Consider the following 13726-nt stretch of genomic DNA (forward strand, 5'->3'; position numbering starts at 1 on the left):
TGAATTCTCTCTTTATTTCAGAAACAATGGACTTTTCCGCAATGACACTCACTCAGATCAAGAGGCAAGAGATGGACGCACAGGTGAGAGTGTGTTAAACTGCTTCTCGTGTATTTCTGCAAGTATGTGAACAAATCTGACCGTTGACCACACGTCTCAGGTGCTGGTGCTGGAGCTGGAGACGCGGCTGCAGAAAGAGCGGGAGCGACTGGGTGAACTGAGGAAGAAGCATTACAAGCTCGCTGGCGTCGCAGAGGGCTGGGGAGGAGAGGAAGAGGGTAAGACCCCTAGTAAAACCACAAACATCCGTCTGTCAACAACACAATACAGTCTGACCATCAGCCAAAACGGCTTCCTCATCCTCAAATAAGTCATCCCAGAGTGGATTGCGATTTCTCAAGCTAATAAGTGGTGTGTTCCCGAGTTTGCTCATACGTAATTCGTTCTCTTTCTTTTTGTGTTGTCTGCAGGAACGGGTTGAGACTCGTCGGGCTCTGTGCAGCAGCCCTACAGACGGGGAGCTTGACGTCTTTATATACACACAATCTTTCCCTTCTCCCTTTTTATTGTATTTTTTAACTCTTTGATTTCTTTCTTGTACATTAAAGCCAAATAAAAGGTGCTTTTTTTCTACCCTGCTCCCTCCCCTGCCCGTGGAGTCTGGAGACGGGAGGATATTGACGAAAAGGGGAGGGAGAGGAAGGAAGGAAGTGGATGGCACACCACCTAGTGGACTGAGAGAAAAGTGCAGACTCGCTGAACTGTCTGAGTATTTCATGTCCTCTTCTTCCTTATACGGAACAGAGAATTTTCCCCCATGTAGAACAATCCCGTCTCCCCGTGAAACATCCCATGATGCATTGCACAAGGGTGAGTCACCCCATTTTGCAGGAGTTGACACTGTGCTGTGATTCTTCCGGACTCGACTTTCACAAACAGCAGCAGTGTGCGACATCCACCTCTCAAACGCATTCCTTAACGTCGCGTAGGATCGCCCTCGTCTGGGTCCGTCCTTCCCTGGTCCCCTAGCAGTGGTCACTGGACTAAAAAGAGGAATAGATGATGACCTACTGCGGACTAACTCCTGAAAACACTAGAAAACTCAACCTAGACTCACTTTATCTGTATTTAGTATTTTTTATGAGTTGATAATGTTCCCAAGGCATTAATTTTATAGGAAAACCCTTAATAGATTTAATCCGCTGGCTTTTTACTGTTCCACCATGTTGACTTAAATAGGGACAGACTGAGAAATAGCTCATCTACCGTATGATATTGTCCTGATGCGTTTCACCAGTTTCAAGTCCATGACTGAAAATGAAGTGACTGTTTTTGTGAGACCTCACGTCAGGCTAGGGCTCATCGTTTTTGTTTTATAGCTCATAGTTTCTTCAGCACAGATAGATATGGCACCATATTGTATCAGTAGCGGTCCCTCAAACGGTCCCGTACGGTTTACACACTGTTAATACGACAGTATCTGTTCATTCCTGTTGTCTTCTTCCAGCTCCACAAACACGCACCCCTTCAAACTGAGGCAAGGAGAGACGTCCGTGCCTTCCAAAAGGGAAAAAGGGTCCCATTCCTTTACACAGACCTTTAAAATCTTGATCTGAGTAGCATTAGGACAGTGTTTTGAATTTGTAGTTTGGTGTCGAGAACTGAGATCATGAAATCAGTAGAGCGTGGTGTGAGAACAGACGTAGCCATCGCTGTGTTCAACTCTGGTGTGTTTCCTTTGGATCTTTGAGCTTCCCTTTTTGAACTGGATATATAAAAGGAAAAAATGGTACGGAGCCCCTAAGGGGACACGGTGATGGAAAAAAAATGAGATTGGATGTAAAAGGGTTGAATTCTCCTGGGAAACTGCCTTCGCTCGCTAATCTTTTGTTTGCACTAAGAAAAGCACAGAAATGTAGTTTCTCCTTCTACCTTATATTATTTCCATCACAACACAAACAAAGTGTTTCTTTAGGAAATGCAAAGGTTTTGCGAGAGAATGCAAAGCTTCTCAAAAGAATCTACAAAGTTTCTCTAGGAAATGCAAAAATTTTGCAAGTGAACGCAAAGTTTTTGAGGAATGCAGGATTTCCAATTGATAGCTAATATTTTGAAAGAACACAAAAGTTTTGTGAGAAAACGCAAAGTTTCTTACGAAAAACATAAACGTTTTGCCAGAAAACGTTTCTCAAAAAAAAAAAAATTATTTAGCAAGACAAGTTTTGCAAGCGAACACAGTTTCTTGGGAACACAGGTTTTTCTATTAAATTCAAAGAGTTTCTTGAGAAAAATGCAAATATTTGGCGAGCAAATACTGTATTAGGGAATTCAGATGTTTTGAAAGCAAATATATTGTAAAAACAAACAAAAAATATCCTCCCATCTTTTTTCCATCACTCTCTTTTTTGGAGCTCCGTAAAATGGGTCAGAAATTCATTTAAAAAATATTTTGCTTTAAAAAAAATTAAGTCTTTCTTTTAGAATTGTATATATTTCTCATAATATGCAGTACAAATATTACTATGATGTATAGCTACTTACAGGTGTTCTTTACAATTTGAATTCTATTGGTTTATTTATAGTAATTCACATGAATTTAAGGGATATATATATATATATATATATATATATATATATATATATATATATATATAAAATATAAAATGGGCTTAATTTTCTTTATGCAAAATAGAATTCATTTGTAGGGATCTTGGACATTTCCTGACTGTCTTCGTGAAATTCACACAAAATGGAGATCCATGAAGAATGTTACGTTAAATGCATTTGGTTCAAGAGGTCTGTCCACTTCCGTCAAAGCAATGTAGACCACATAGCCTTGTAGACCACCACTGTCTGCCACAGCACAGCTCTCCCCAGGGCTCACAGGGACTTGCAGTCTTGTAGTCATCTACAAACCAGGGTTACCTCAACGTCTCCACAAACTAGCAGTCAGTAACTACAAAAGAGAAAGTGATTGAGTTCAAGGGTCCTGTAGACTCCATATGAACATGCGTTGGCTAAACCATGAGTGCGTACGTGTGTGTTCTTTAATACTAATATAACGTGTGTGTGTTTGGGTGGATGCTGTTTGACTGAGATATGATATATATATATACTGTATATCACTTATGTTGTTATGTCTTAATACCCTCATATTGTTTCACTCATTGCACTGCTTTGGCCGTTATGTTAAGTTGCAACACTGGGTATTTAATTTCCGTTTTTTTGGAGTGTCATCATCACCTCCGGTAATAATGGTTTATTTCACCGTTTAGATTCGGTTGTCTAGTCTTACCAGCTCAGCCAGCCTCTAAACTGCCTCTCACTTTTGTTAACTGAGAAATAAACCAGACCGCTCAGTAACATTTTGAAGAATATCTTTGTATTATATATACTAAAACTATGTGTGTGAGTTTGTTTTATTTTTCAGTTTTTAAATAAATATTTCACTCATTGATATAATCACTGTTTTGTCTTGATTCCACTTGTGTAGACTTTTGTGTTACATTATGATAACTGATATTACAGTCTGCGTTGTTGAGGTTTTTGGAGGCCAGAGGGAAACATCTCAACACAAGCTTGTGTAATTATTCAGACGAAGCAAACAGAGTTATTCAGTTATGTAAAATGATTTGTTCGGCCATAAAAACAATGACTGAATCTGATGACATGCTGGAGATTATCCCACCAGGTGTCACTAAATATTACAGCATGAGTTCATGCAGGTCAGAGGAGCTCATCTTGTGTTTTAGTCTGAAGCTACATTAGATTACTCTCTTTGACACCAGATTTACAGTTTCCTCTCTCATATGGGAATAAACAGAGAAGCAGCTTAAAACACAGCAGGTTATGGAAAAAATTAAATAAAATAGATTCAAATGTAGTTTGTTTCTAGCTACATAAAAGCACAAGTACATTTGGTTATATGTAGGAATTTTTTTTAAAGTACATCTTTGTTCCTTAACCCTAAATGGAACCGAGGAAGAAAGTCTTTGCAGTTACCAAAGACACACCAGATCAAGTCGAAGGGAGTTGTTTGACCTCTGAGGAGGTACATTACATGAACTTCAGACTTGTTTCACTTTGAGTTTGAGAGAACTAGATAGAGTACAAACATATTTTTAGTTGTACATAGTATATTGTGTAGTTTAAAACCTAAAATGTCCCTAAATTCTATAAAATATTTAGATTTCCAACCATTGACTGAAAGCCTAAACCTTGACTTCATGACCTGGTTCGTAGCATTTGTTAAGGACTCGTTTGGTCTTTTTGCCCAGGATAAGCGATATTTAGAAATTGTGGATGTGATGTCTACTGCGTACCCTAACCAATTTTACATAAACCTATATGTAGGATAATTTGCTGAAATTGATTTCAATACATTGAATATTACAATACAAGTCTCTATATTGCATTATAATTAATTTTCAAGATGTAAAAAGCTATCTTGCCCGGAATGACATGCTTGGAAATTAAATTCAGTCAGTTATTTTTAAGTTGTAAAGCTCATAAAATGAATTTGCTGATGTTTTAATTGACCAAGGAAGGCCCATATGGCTTTTTACTAGCGTGAAAGTTAGCATAGGAATTAGATCTTCTTTGAAGAAACTTTGACATTGAAGTGTTCATTTGCTTATGTCCGCTACTGTAAGAAAAAATAATTTTACTCGCTCTCACTTTTAAGGTGAGACACTGCAGGCAAAAACACTGTTTTTTCAAGCACCTGTCAATTTTGAGATTTTGGACTTTTTGGTTTTTCATAAAGTGCTTTTTCAAACTAGTGGAAGGAAAACCTCCAAAAGACACTGTTAAGTGTTTCTTTTATAGCACTTTATCTGTTTGTGTCAATAGATTTCAATTACAATACATATTTTTAAAGGCCGTTTTCTCAAAATGAGTTTTTTCTTCAACACTGAGCCATAAATCTTGTCATCGTGTCATCATCACTTTTTGGGAAGACCCATGGGCACGGTCGGACCCCAGTGGGTACTTCTGTCACGAACTGCTCCCGCAAGCGCCCTGCTACTGCCTTACACAGTCCTGATCATAACTAGCGTTAAAGTATACGTTTTAGATATAGTGTTCTATCTAATCATGGTTCTATCTAATTATCTGTTAGGTAAAAAATATTAGCCTGAATGCACTGTAAGTCGCTTTGAATAAAAGCATCTGCTAAATGCATACATTTATTTATTTATTTATTTATTTATCTAATCCATTGAATCCCTGTTTTTGTTCTTTAAAAGGGAATGGATACATATGATACTCTGAAGATGTCAAGACAATGCAAAAGACCCAGATGCTTCTAGTTCATGTCCATGGTTTGTTAATGTCTAATAAAAGAATATATATGATATTCATTTGTGACATCCATTTCATGGATTCATGTTCATTTAACTATATGCCAGTCTCGAAGGGGATGTATTTCTGTGATATATATATATATATATATATATATATATATATATATATATATATATATATACATACATTTACACACACACACACACACATTAGGTGTTAAATTGCCAATTTATGCACAGGATTTTGATTATTAATTAATTTGAATATGATAGGTCAAACAAGCATAGTGACGGAGGTGGGATGACAGATCAACATAAATTGAATGAAAAGAGTCATCAGTGATAGACTGCATCTCTCCTGATGATTCTGCTTATTCCTTATTGGCTGTGTGCTCAAATAAATAAATATGATTAAAAATAATTAAGAATAATAATGTATTAACACACTGAAAAAAATATGATTATATGATTGATAGCTCAAACAATCTGAAACAATTCCTATTATCTTAACTAGCAAAGATTACAAACATGTCATTCAAATCCCAAAATTTGATCATGAGGCATCTTAGAACACTGTTTCAAAATGTAACCAGTTAATCTTTATTTAACAGTTGTATTTGCATGCAAGATTATTTACTGAAAAGTTGAATACAGATTTTATGTCATAATATGGGGCATGGTGTGACACTAAATAACCATTGGAGGAAAAATTGTCTCTCCTGGTCTCTCCTATAATAATGTCAGTGCTGTAGACACTTGTTTTCTTTATTTGTGATAAATTATTTCCTGTTCATGTTTACAGTAGGCTATATAGCATGCAAACATAATGGTCTTTGCATTCAAGACATTTGGCAGATAGATGCTCTTAAAAGTAAAATGAATTTTATGCTGCTGCATCCCAACAAAGTAGCCTATAATGACTGCAGTAATTTGCTGTCCTAATGGTCTACAGCTACAGACTTTAGATTTTTGTCTTGCATGGTTTATTCAAGTTGCTGTCTACAAAATATCTAACATATGCAGTCTCTCCTAAATAACCACTGCTTTTGGATAAGCTTTTTAAATAAATGTTTATTTAATGAAAATGTTGAAAAAAAATCATTTGATCTCTTTCAAAACAAAAAATTTTCTCTCAGGTACAATATATACATTTATTGTGCATATACTGATGAACCAACATGTTTCTGGGTCAACATTACAAGCAACCAATCAGAATTGAGGGATAACTTTTCAGGAAATTTCAGTTTTATGCTTAATATCGGGATTAAGTGCTTCTACAGCCTTGTTAGTTTGCTATCCTTTCCCAGGGATTTTAGGAATAAATTATGAATAGGGTTAGGTTTAGGGGTAGGGATTGGGTTAAGTCTGTATTTTTGGACAGTAATGTTGATTCAGGAACATGTCTTGCTTGGAAAAATCATAGACATAATGGAGACACTGTAAGGAATTGTTTTTATAAATTGTATTAAGTATTGTAATTAATCCTTAACAGTAATACTCTTAAAGGGTTAGTTCACCGAAAAATGAAAATTACGTCATTAATAACTCACCCTCATGTCGTTCCAAACAAGTGAGACGTCAGTTTATCTTCGGAACACAGTTTAAGATATTTTAGATTAAGTCCGAGAGCTTTCTGTCCCTCCATTGAAGCTGTGTGTACGGTATACTGTCCATGTCCAGAAAGGTAAGAAAAACATCATCAAAGTAGTCCATGTGACATCAGAGGGTCAGTTAGAATTTTTTGAAGCATCGAAAATACATTCTGGTCCAAAAATAGCAAAAACTACGACTTTATTCAGCATTTGTCTTCTCTTCCGTGTCTGTTGTGAGCGAGTTCAAAACAAAGCAGTTTAGTGATATTTGGTTCACGAACGAATCATTCGATGTAACCAGATCTTCTTGAACCAGTTCACCAAATCGAACTGAATCGTTTGAAATGGTTCGCGTCTCCAATAAGCAGTAATCCACAAATTACTTAAGCTGTAAATTTTTTTTTAATGTGGCTGACACTCCTTCTGAGTTAAAACAAATCAATATCCCGGAGTAATGCATTTACTCAAACAGTACGCTGACTGAACTGATGTGAAGAGAGAACTGAAGATGAACACCGAGCCGAGCCAGATAACGAACAACAGACTGACTCGTTCTCGAATCAAGAACCGTTTCTGTCAGATGCATCTGATTCGAGAACTGAGGAGCTGATAATACTGCACATGCGTGATTCAGCGTGAAACAGACCGACAGACAGAGCGTCTGAACCGAACTGATTCTTTTGGTGATTGATTCTGAACTGATTCTGTGCTAGTGTAATGAGCCCAGGTAAACCGAGGGCTTGAACCAAGGGCAATCATTCATCGCCAATGATGTCATTATGTTGAGCGCAAAAGAACCGGTGAACGGTTTTCTTCAACAGGTTTATTGAATCGAACTGTCCGAGAGAACCGGTTCACGGAAAATAACTGAACTTCCCATCTCTTCTGGTGATCCGAAAACCGATGGAACCGTTTCTTGACCCCAAAAACGAGTCAATCGTTCGTTCGTTATCCGGCTCAGCTCGGTGTTCATCTTCTGACTTTTCTTACCTTTCTGGACATGGACAGTAGACCGTACACACATTTTCAGTGGAGGGACAGAAACTCTCGGACTAAATCTAAAATTTCTTAAACTGTGTTCCAAAGATGATCGGAGGTCTTACGGGTTTGGAACGACATGAGGCTGAGTCATTAATGACATAATTTTCATTTTTGGGTGAACTATCCCTTTAAAGGGGTCATAGGATTTGCACAAGTTAATATTATTCATTAGTAGAAAGTCTGTAACATAGTTTTGTTAAAATTTCTCAATGTTAGTGAAAAAAATTATTTTACTCTGTCAAAAACAGCTCTTTACAGATCAAGCCGTTTTTGTAGCATTTTTCTTTAAATGTTAATGAGCTCTGCTGACCCCGCCCCTCTCTGAAAGACTGTTCCCTTAAGCTGCATTCATGGTGAAACTTGCTAATTAGCACATTCCCTTCAGAAACAAACATAATCCACTGCGAGTTCAGTGGCTCGGTGTCAGGAGTAAATGACCACTGCTATGTTCATTAAAGGTGCTGTATGTTAGTTTTTGACTCTACTAAAGCATAAAAATACCATAATATGTTTGCAGATATTTAAAAAACATGCTAAGTTAACATACTTGTTTATCTGAAAAACAATGCTACAGTCAGTTATTCACCTTTAAAAATATGAGTTCAGGGCCGGTATGTCTGCCTCTGTTTTGGTTTGAGAAACCCGCCTGCTGCCAGTTTACCCAATTGTATATAAGCACCCCGGGTTGCCAGTTAACGGAAAACATCCATATTTAATTACATTCATCAACAAGTGCACCCGTTCTTGTTGTTGTCGTCAATCTGGCAACCTGCGTGTGCATCAAGTCTCTGAGGAGGAGGGGCCAGGTAAAAAAAAACCCTCTTCAATATTTAGAATCTGGACTGCAATTCCTAGTTCAATCACTCGGTGTCAATACTTACAGCACCTTTAAAAGGGGTCATATGATGTTGCTAAAAAGAACATTATTTTATGTATTTGGTGTAATGCAATATGTTTATGTGGTTTAAGGTAAAAAAAACCCCATTATTTTCCACATATTGTACATTATTGTTTCTCCTCTATGCCCCATCTTTCTGAAACGTGTTGATTTTTTACAAAGCTCATCGCTCTGAAAAGCGAGGTGTGCTCTGAATGGCCAGCTATCCAGTGAGTTGTGATTGGCCGAATGCCTCAAGCGTGTGACGGACATGTTACGTCCCTTAACATACTGTGATACCGTGTGTGCCCGATGGGTAGGATAAAATGTCAGGACACTGACACGATGAGACAAAACCAATAAAACTGATAAAAAAATTGTTGCCTCCAGTGGGAACATTATTACTGATTATAATGACTTATACTGTCTTTTTACGCGTTGCGTTGCATATCGTGTTGCATTAACAAACCATGTCTGCATTTGTTATTGGAAAAAAAAGTACAAACTACTAGGTTCTACAGATTATCTTATCAGATTTTCCCTTGGTGTGAGATTTGTTAAGAGTGTCCGAACCTGATCGGAAGAACATCGGAGCCGCCCACGATCGCGAATCGTAAATATTCAACATATTTAATATTTAGGATCAGAAATCCTGATGTGTGGGGAGAACCCCAAGGACAAATGCGAGCACGCTCTGGAGATTATCACGTGAAATGAAACAATATCTGATCAGAAAGCGAAATGATGGAAGACTTAAACAGTCATGGTGCAGCACAAAGTGAAATTTCCATCTGAAATTATGTCTCCACGACTTCACCCAAACCCTTTTCTTTTTATTCCTGTGAATTTTCTGTGAAAATCATTCCAAACACTATCATTGCAATTTCTTCCTGAATATCGTCCGCCATGCTTATTCTGAAGTCTCACGATATTTTGCGCAATTTCCTGTGTTCACAGTCGAGAATCTGGTTGAAAATCTGTTCATGTTAGGTGTGCCAAAAAATCTTACAGGTTTTGAAAATCTTATAAGATGTAAAAAATCTTTTTGTGTTGTAAGCAGCATTAGAACTAGACATTTTAAGAGGGCGTGGTTGACTCTTAACTTTGATTAAAAGAATATCTCTTTGGGTTTGAGACTTTAGTCTTTGCATCTTTACAGATCTTCTTTATGCGCCAAGAGTTTGTAACACTCCAAAGAGAAATCACATCATATGACCCCTTTAAAACATCCAACAACAGAACACCTCAACCTGCTCCGGTGGTGAAACAATGGCGGATTGATGAAAGCTCACTCAGGGCAGGTCTAAGGTAAGACACCTGAGATCGGCTTGATTTGAGAAAGTGAAAACATTTAACGAGTAAAAAAAAAAAACACTGGGTGGATTTTTATCATTATAGGGTGGTTGTGTACACATACTGTCAACACACATTCAGTCTATGACGCCTTTAAACGAAAAGTGATTAAAATCTTTCATCTATCTATCTATATGACCGACATATAATATATAATGATTACATCTATAGTGTAACAAACAGAATTTTTGGTAAATACTTGAATAGTGTTTAATAATATTATTTATAAATGATTAAATGTCAGATATAAAGGGTTCTGACTCTATAATATCACAGTGCACTATACATACTCTCTCAACGGCCCTCAATCTAGACCACAGGAATAAATCGATCTGTATAATCTTAAACAAATGCAGAGATTACCACAATCTCTAATCCACAGGGAAAATATAGTTTGGCCTGGTTTAATTCTGTGCCTCCAAGTGAGCTTGTTTACAACAGGCTTCACTGAAGTAGCCTAAATGGTGTAGTGGACACTAGTTTTGCTCCAGGACCCAGATTTTGCATTAAGTGTAATTTGAGATTCACTATCTATGTTATTGAAATGAAACATAAGACTATCGTATCTCTTAAATTCAAGATAAAATCCTTTTGAATGGCCACAATCAGATCACAGTGCATTAGTATATCTCCAGTATGCCACATGCTTGTCTGATGTCACTCTTGAGCTTTCTCTGTTCACTGTGTCAATGCACCAGTCTGTCTGAGTCAGTCTGCTGCAGAGTTTTGACTCACTGAACGGCTCTGCTATTTTTAGCCTCTGCAGCTCACACTCCATCAGGTTACAGCGAGCCTTGCCTTAACCATGAAGACTGAACGCTGCACCGAGGAGAAAGGATTGCTTATGGAAAGATGTTTGTGAATGTCGTCTCTGTTAAATAGGAAGGGTGGGGACGGGTGGACACTGAAAACAATCAGCCTACCGTAAAAATATCAGACTACGACAAGCTTTGGCATTTTAAAGGGATAGTTCACCCCAAAAGCCAATTTTGTAATTATTTATGCGCCATTATACTGATCAACATAAAAAAGGTAAAATGATACATTTTGAAGAATGTTTATGCTGCTCAGTTCCATATAATAAACGTGGATGGGGATTGGGGCTGACAAACTAAAAACAACACCATAAGGGATAATAATAACAACTGTGATCCATATGACTCATATGTCTTACTAATATAATAGCTTTTCAGAAAAACACGCTGAAATTTAAGTTTGGATTCACTGGAAATATTTGTTTGACAGGCACTGGTCACTATTCACTTTCATTGTTTGGAAAAGTGTGAACTCCTCCTTTTGTGTTCCACTGAAGAAAGGTATTCATATTTTTGGGTGAACTATCTCTTTAAGGGTTTGCTTTGCTTTTGCCCACAGTCTTATGTTCAGAGTAAACGTTACATAAAAGCTCTGCTGCTGGACAAAGAGGCAGATGTGAGGTCACTGGCCAAAAAAAGACGGTTCTCCCTGAGGACTACACTTTCACCAGCCAATAAACAGAACCCGATCTGCTCGGAGCGCCATCATTCCTTACTGCAGTCTGCTGTTTCAGGAACATGAGCTCTTGATGTTCTTTGTTTGATTTTCTGCTGAGTCATTACTTCCCGAGATACTTAATCCTAGGTTTGGAGACAACACATCTGCTTCTGTGTGCTGCTCATATTCCTGCATTTATTCACATCATTTATTCATCTAATGTTGTTTCATACCTGTGACTCCTTTTGTGTTCTTCTGTGGAACACCAAAGGAGATATTTAACAGTATGTCCGAATTGCTCTTTTCCATGCAATGAACATCAGTAAAAACAAACAAAACATTCAGCATTGAAATTACATGAGTAGGTTGTTCAGGTCCTCTGTTGTACAGTATCTTGGTGTGTAAAATTGAACCTGACCTTTGGGATTTTTCCACTTACAACACATTTGCATACGATTCTCGCATTCTGCAGCTTTACAGAACTTTAAAATGAAACAGCCATATTCACTATGTCATCTGCTCATTCACTATGTTAAAAACATTGATAGTGAATGTATGAATATCGCCATGAAAACAAATGAACATCATTATCTCTTTGGGTCAAATATGGACTAACCCAGCTGTTGGGTTAAATTTTGTAACTACATTTTTAACCCAAAAGTTGGGTAAGTCCATATTTGACCTAAAGTTGGGTTGAAGCAACCCAGCATTTTTTAGAGTGTATATATATTCAAGATATATATCAGTACTGTGGAAAAGTCTTATGTCACTAGTATTTTCACCAACAAGAAATGGTTTTAGGTCAGTTATTTCTATGTTTTGCTGTAGTGTGTCAGTAGTAAATATCAGTTTACATATCCAAACATTATTTTTGAGATTTTTGTTTGCACAACAGTGCTCCACAAAGAGGTCTGATCTCATCATCAAACAAAAATCTCACTGGATTATTATAATTAATGGCACAAATAATGTTTGGAAATTTAAACTGATATTTCCTATGCTGACATACTACTATATATGTGTGTGTGTGTGTGTATTTATATTTCTAAAGTTGCTGTTGACATGAAATGTTCACTAGACGTTGGTAACAACCCAAGTAATCCATACAGTACATACAAAGAAAAGAAAACAAAACAAATAAGTTCAATAATTAGGTTCTGTGTAATAAAGTGGAATGACCCAGGGAAAAAGTATTGAACTTTGAACACATGAAGAAAAGGAGGTGCAAAAACACATGATGGAAAGCCAAGACACCAGCAGAAATCTAATTACAAAGCAATCCTGCCACTTAGTTAAAGGGGTAATATGGTTGAAGTTTTCCTTTCTCTTTGGAGTGTTACAAGCTGTTTGTGAATAAGATCCCTAAACTTGCAAAGACTAAGGTCTCAAATCCAAAGTGATATTCTTTATAAAAGTTAAGTCTAGTCAACGCCCTCCTAAAACACCTCGTTTAAACACGCCCACACGTCTACGTCGCTATGTGGAAAGATTTGCACAACACCGCCCAAATGTTCACGCAAAGAAAGAAGGCGTAACTTTTATCTCGCTGTTGTATTGTTGCTGCTGCCATGTTGTTGAATCCAAGTGTTTCGTTGTAAAAGCGGAACTACTTTATTTGGCTTTCCAAAAGAGGACACAACTAGAAATCAGTGGTTAAGTTGTATCTACAACACTGTTCCAGAACAATTCAACCCAAGTATTCAGATGTGTGCAGGTCATTTTACAGATGATGGTTTCCTGATCCTGGGAGAGTAGACTACAATGCCGGCTGTTTTGACTCACAGTCCGTTTTCATAATTAAAGGATTTGCAGCTGATGACTGAAAAGCTAATTCTGAGCAGTGTAGAGTAGCACTTGTTGTTTGTCATTTCACAGATCACAAATGCATATATTGTTTTATAACGCAACGCATAAAAAGACAGTATAACCCATTATAATCAGTAATTATGTCACCAGCTGGTTGCAACAAATGCCTTGTTTGTAATGGGTTTTATTGGTTTTGTCTCAGCGCACCGGGACACACTTGAGGTATTCGGCCAATCACAGTGCACAGGATAGCTGGCCAATCAGAGCACACCTTGCTTTTC

General features: G+C 37.3%; 1 protein-coding gene across 2 annotated transcripts in view; it reads left to right on the forward strand.

The window, feature by feature from the left end:
• Positions 1–3462, forward strand: part of hip1 (huntingtin interacting protein 1) — a 44474-nt gene extending 41012 nt beyond the window's left edge. For both annotated transcript variants that reach the window (XM_052575876.1, XM_052575877.1), the window contains exons 29-31: positions 22–83; positions 161–278; positions 471–3462. In XM_052575876.1, the coding sequence (XP_052431836.1) occupies positions 22–83; positions 161–278; positions 471–481 (191 nt within the window). In that variant the 3' untranslated portion in view covers positions 482–3462. The remainder of the gene's footprint in view (positions 1–21; positions 84–160; positions 279–470) is intronic.
• The last annotated feature ends 10264 nt before the right edge of the window (positions 3463–13726 follow it).

This window comes from Carassius gibelio, chromosome B15 (genome assembly GCF_023724105.1).
Source record: "Carassius gibelio isolate Cgi1373 ecotype wild population from Czech Republic chromosome B15, carGib1.2-hapl.c, whole genome shotgun sequence".
Lineage (NCBI taxonomy): Eukaryota > Metazoa > Chordata > Actinopteri > Cypriniformes > Cyprinidae > Carassius > Carassius gibelio.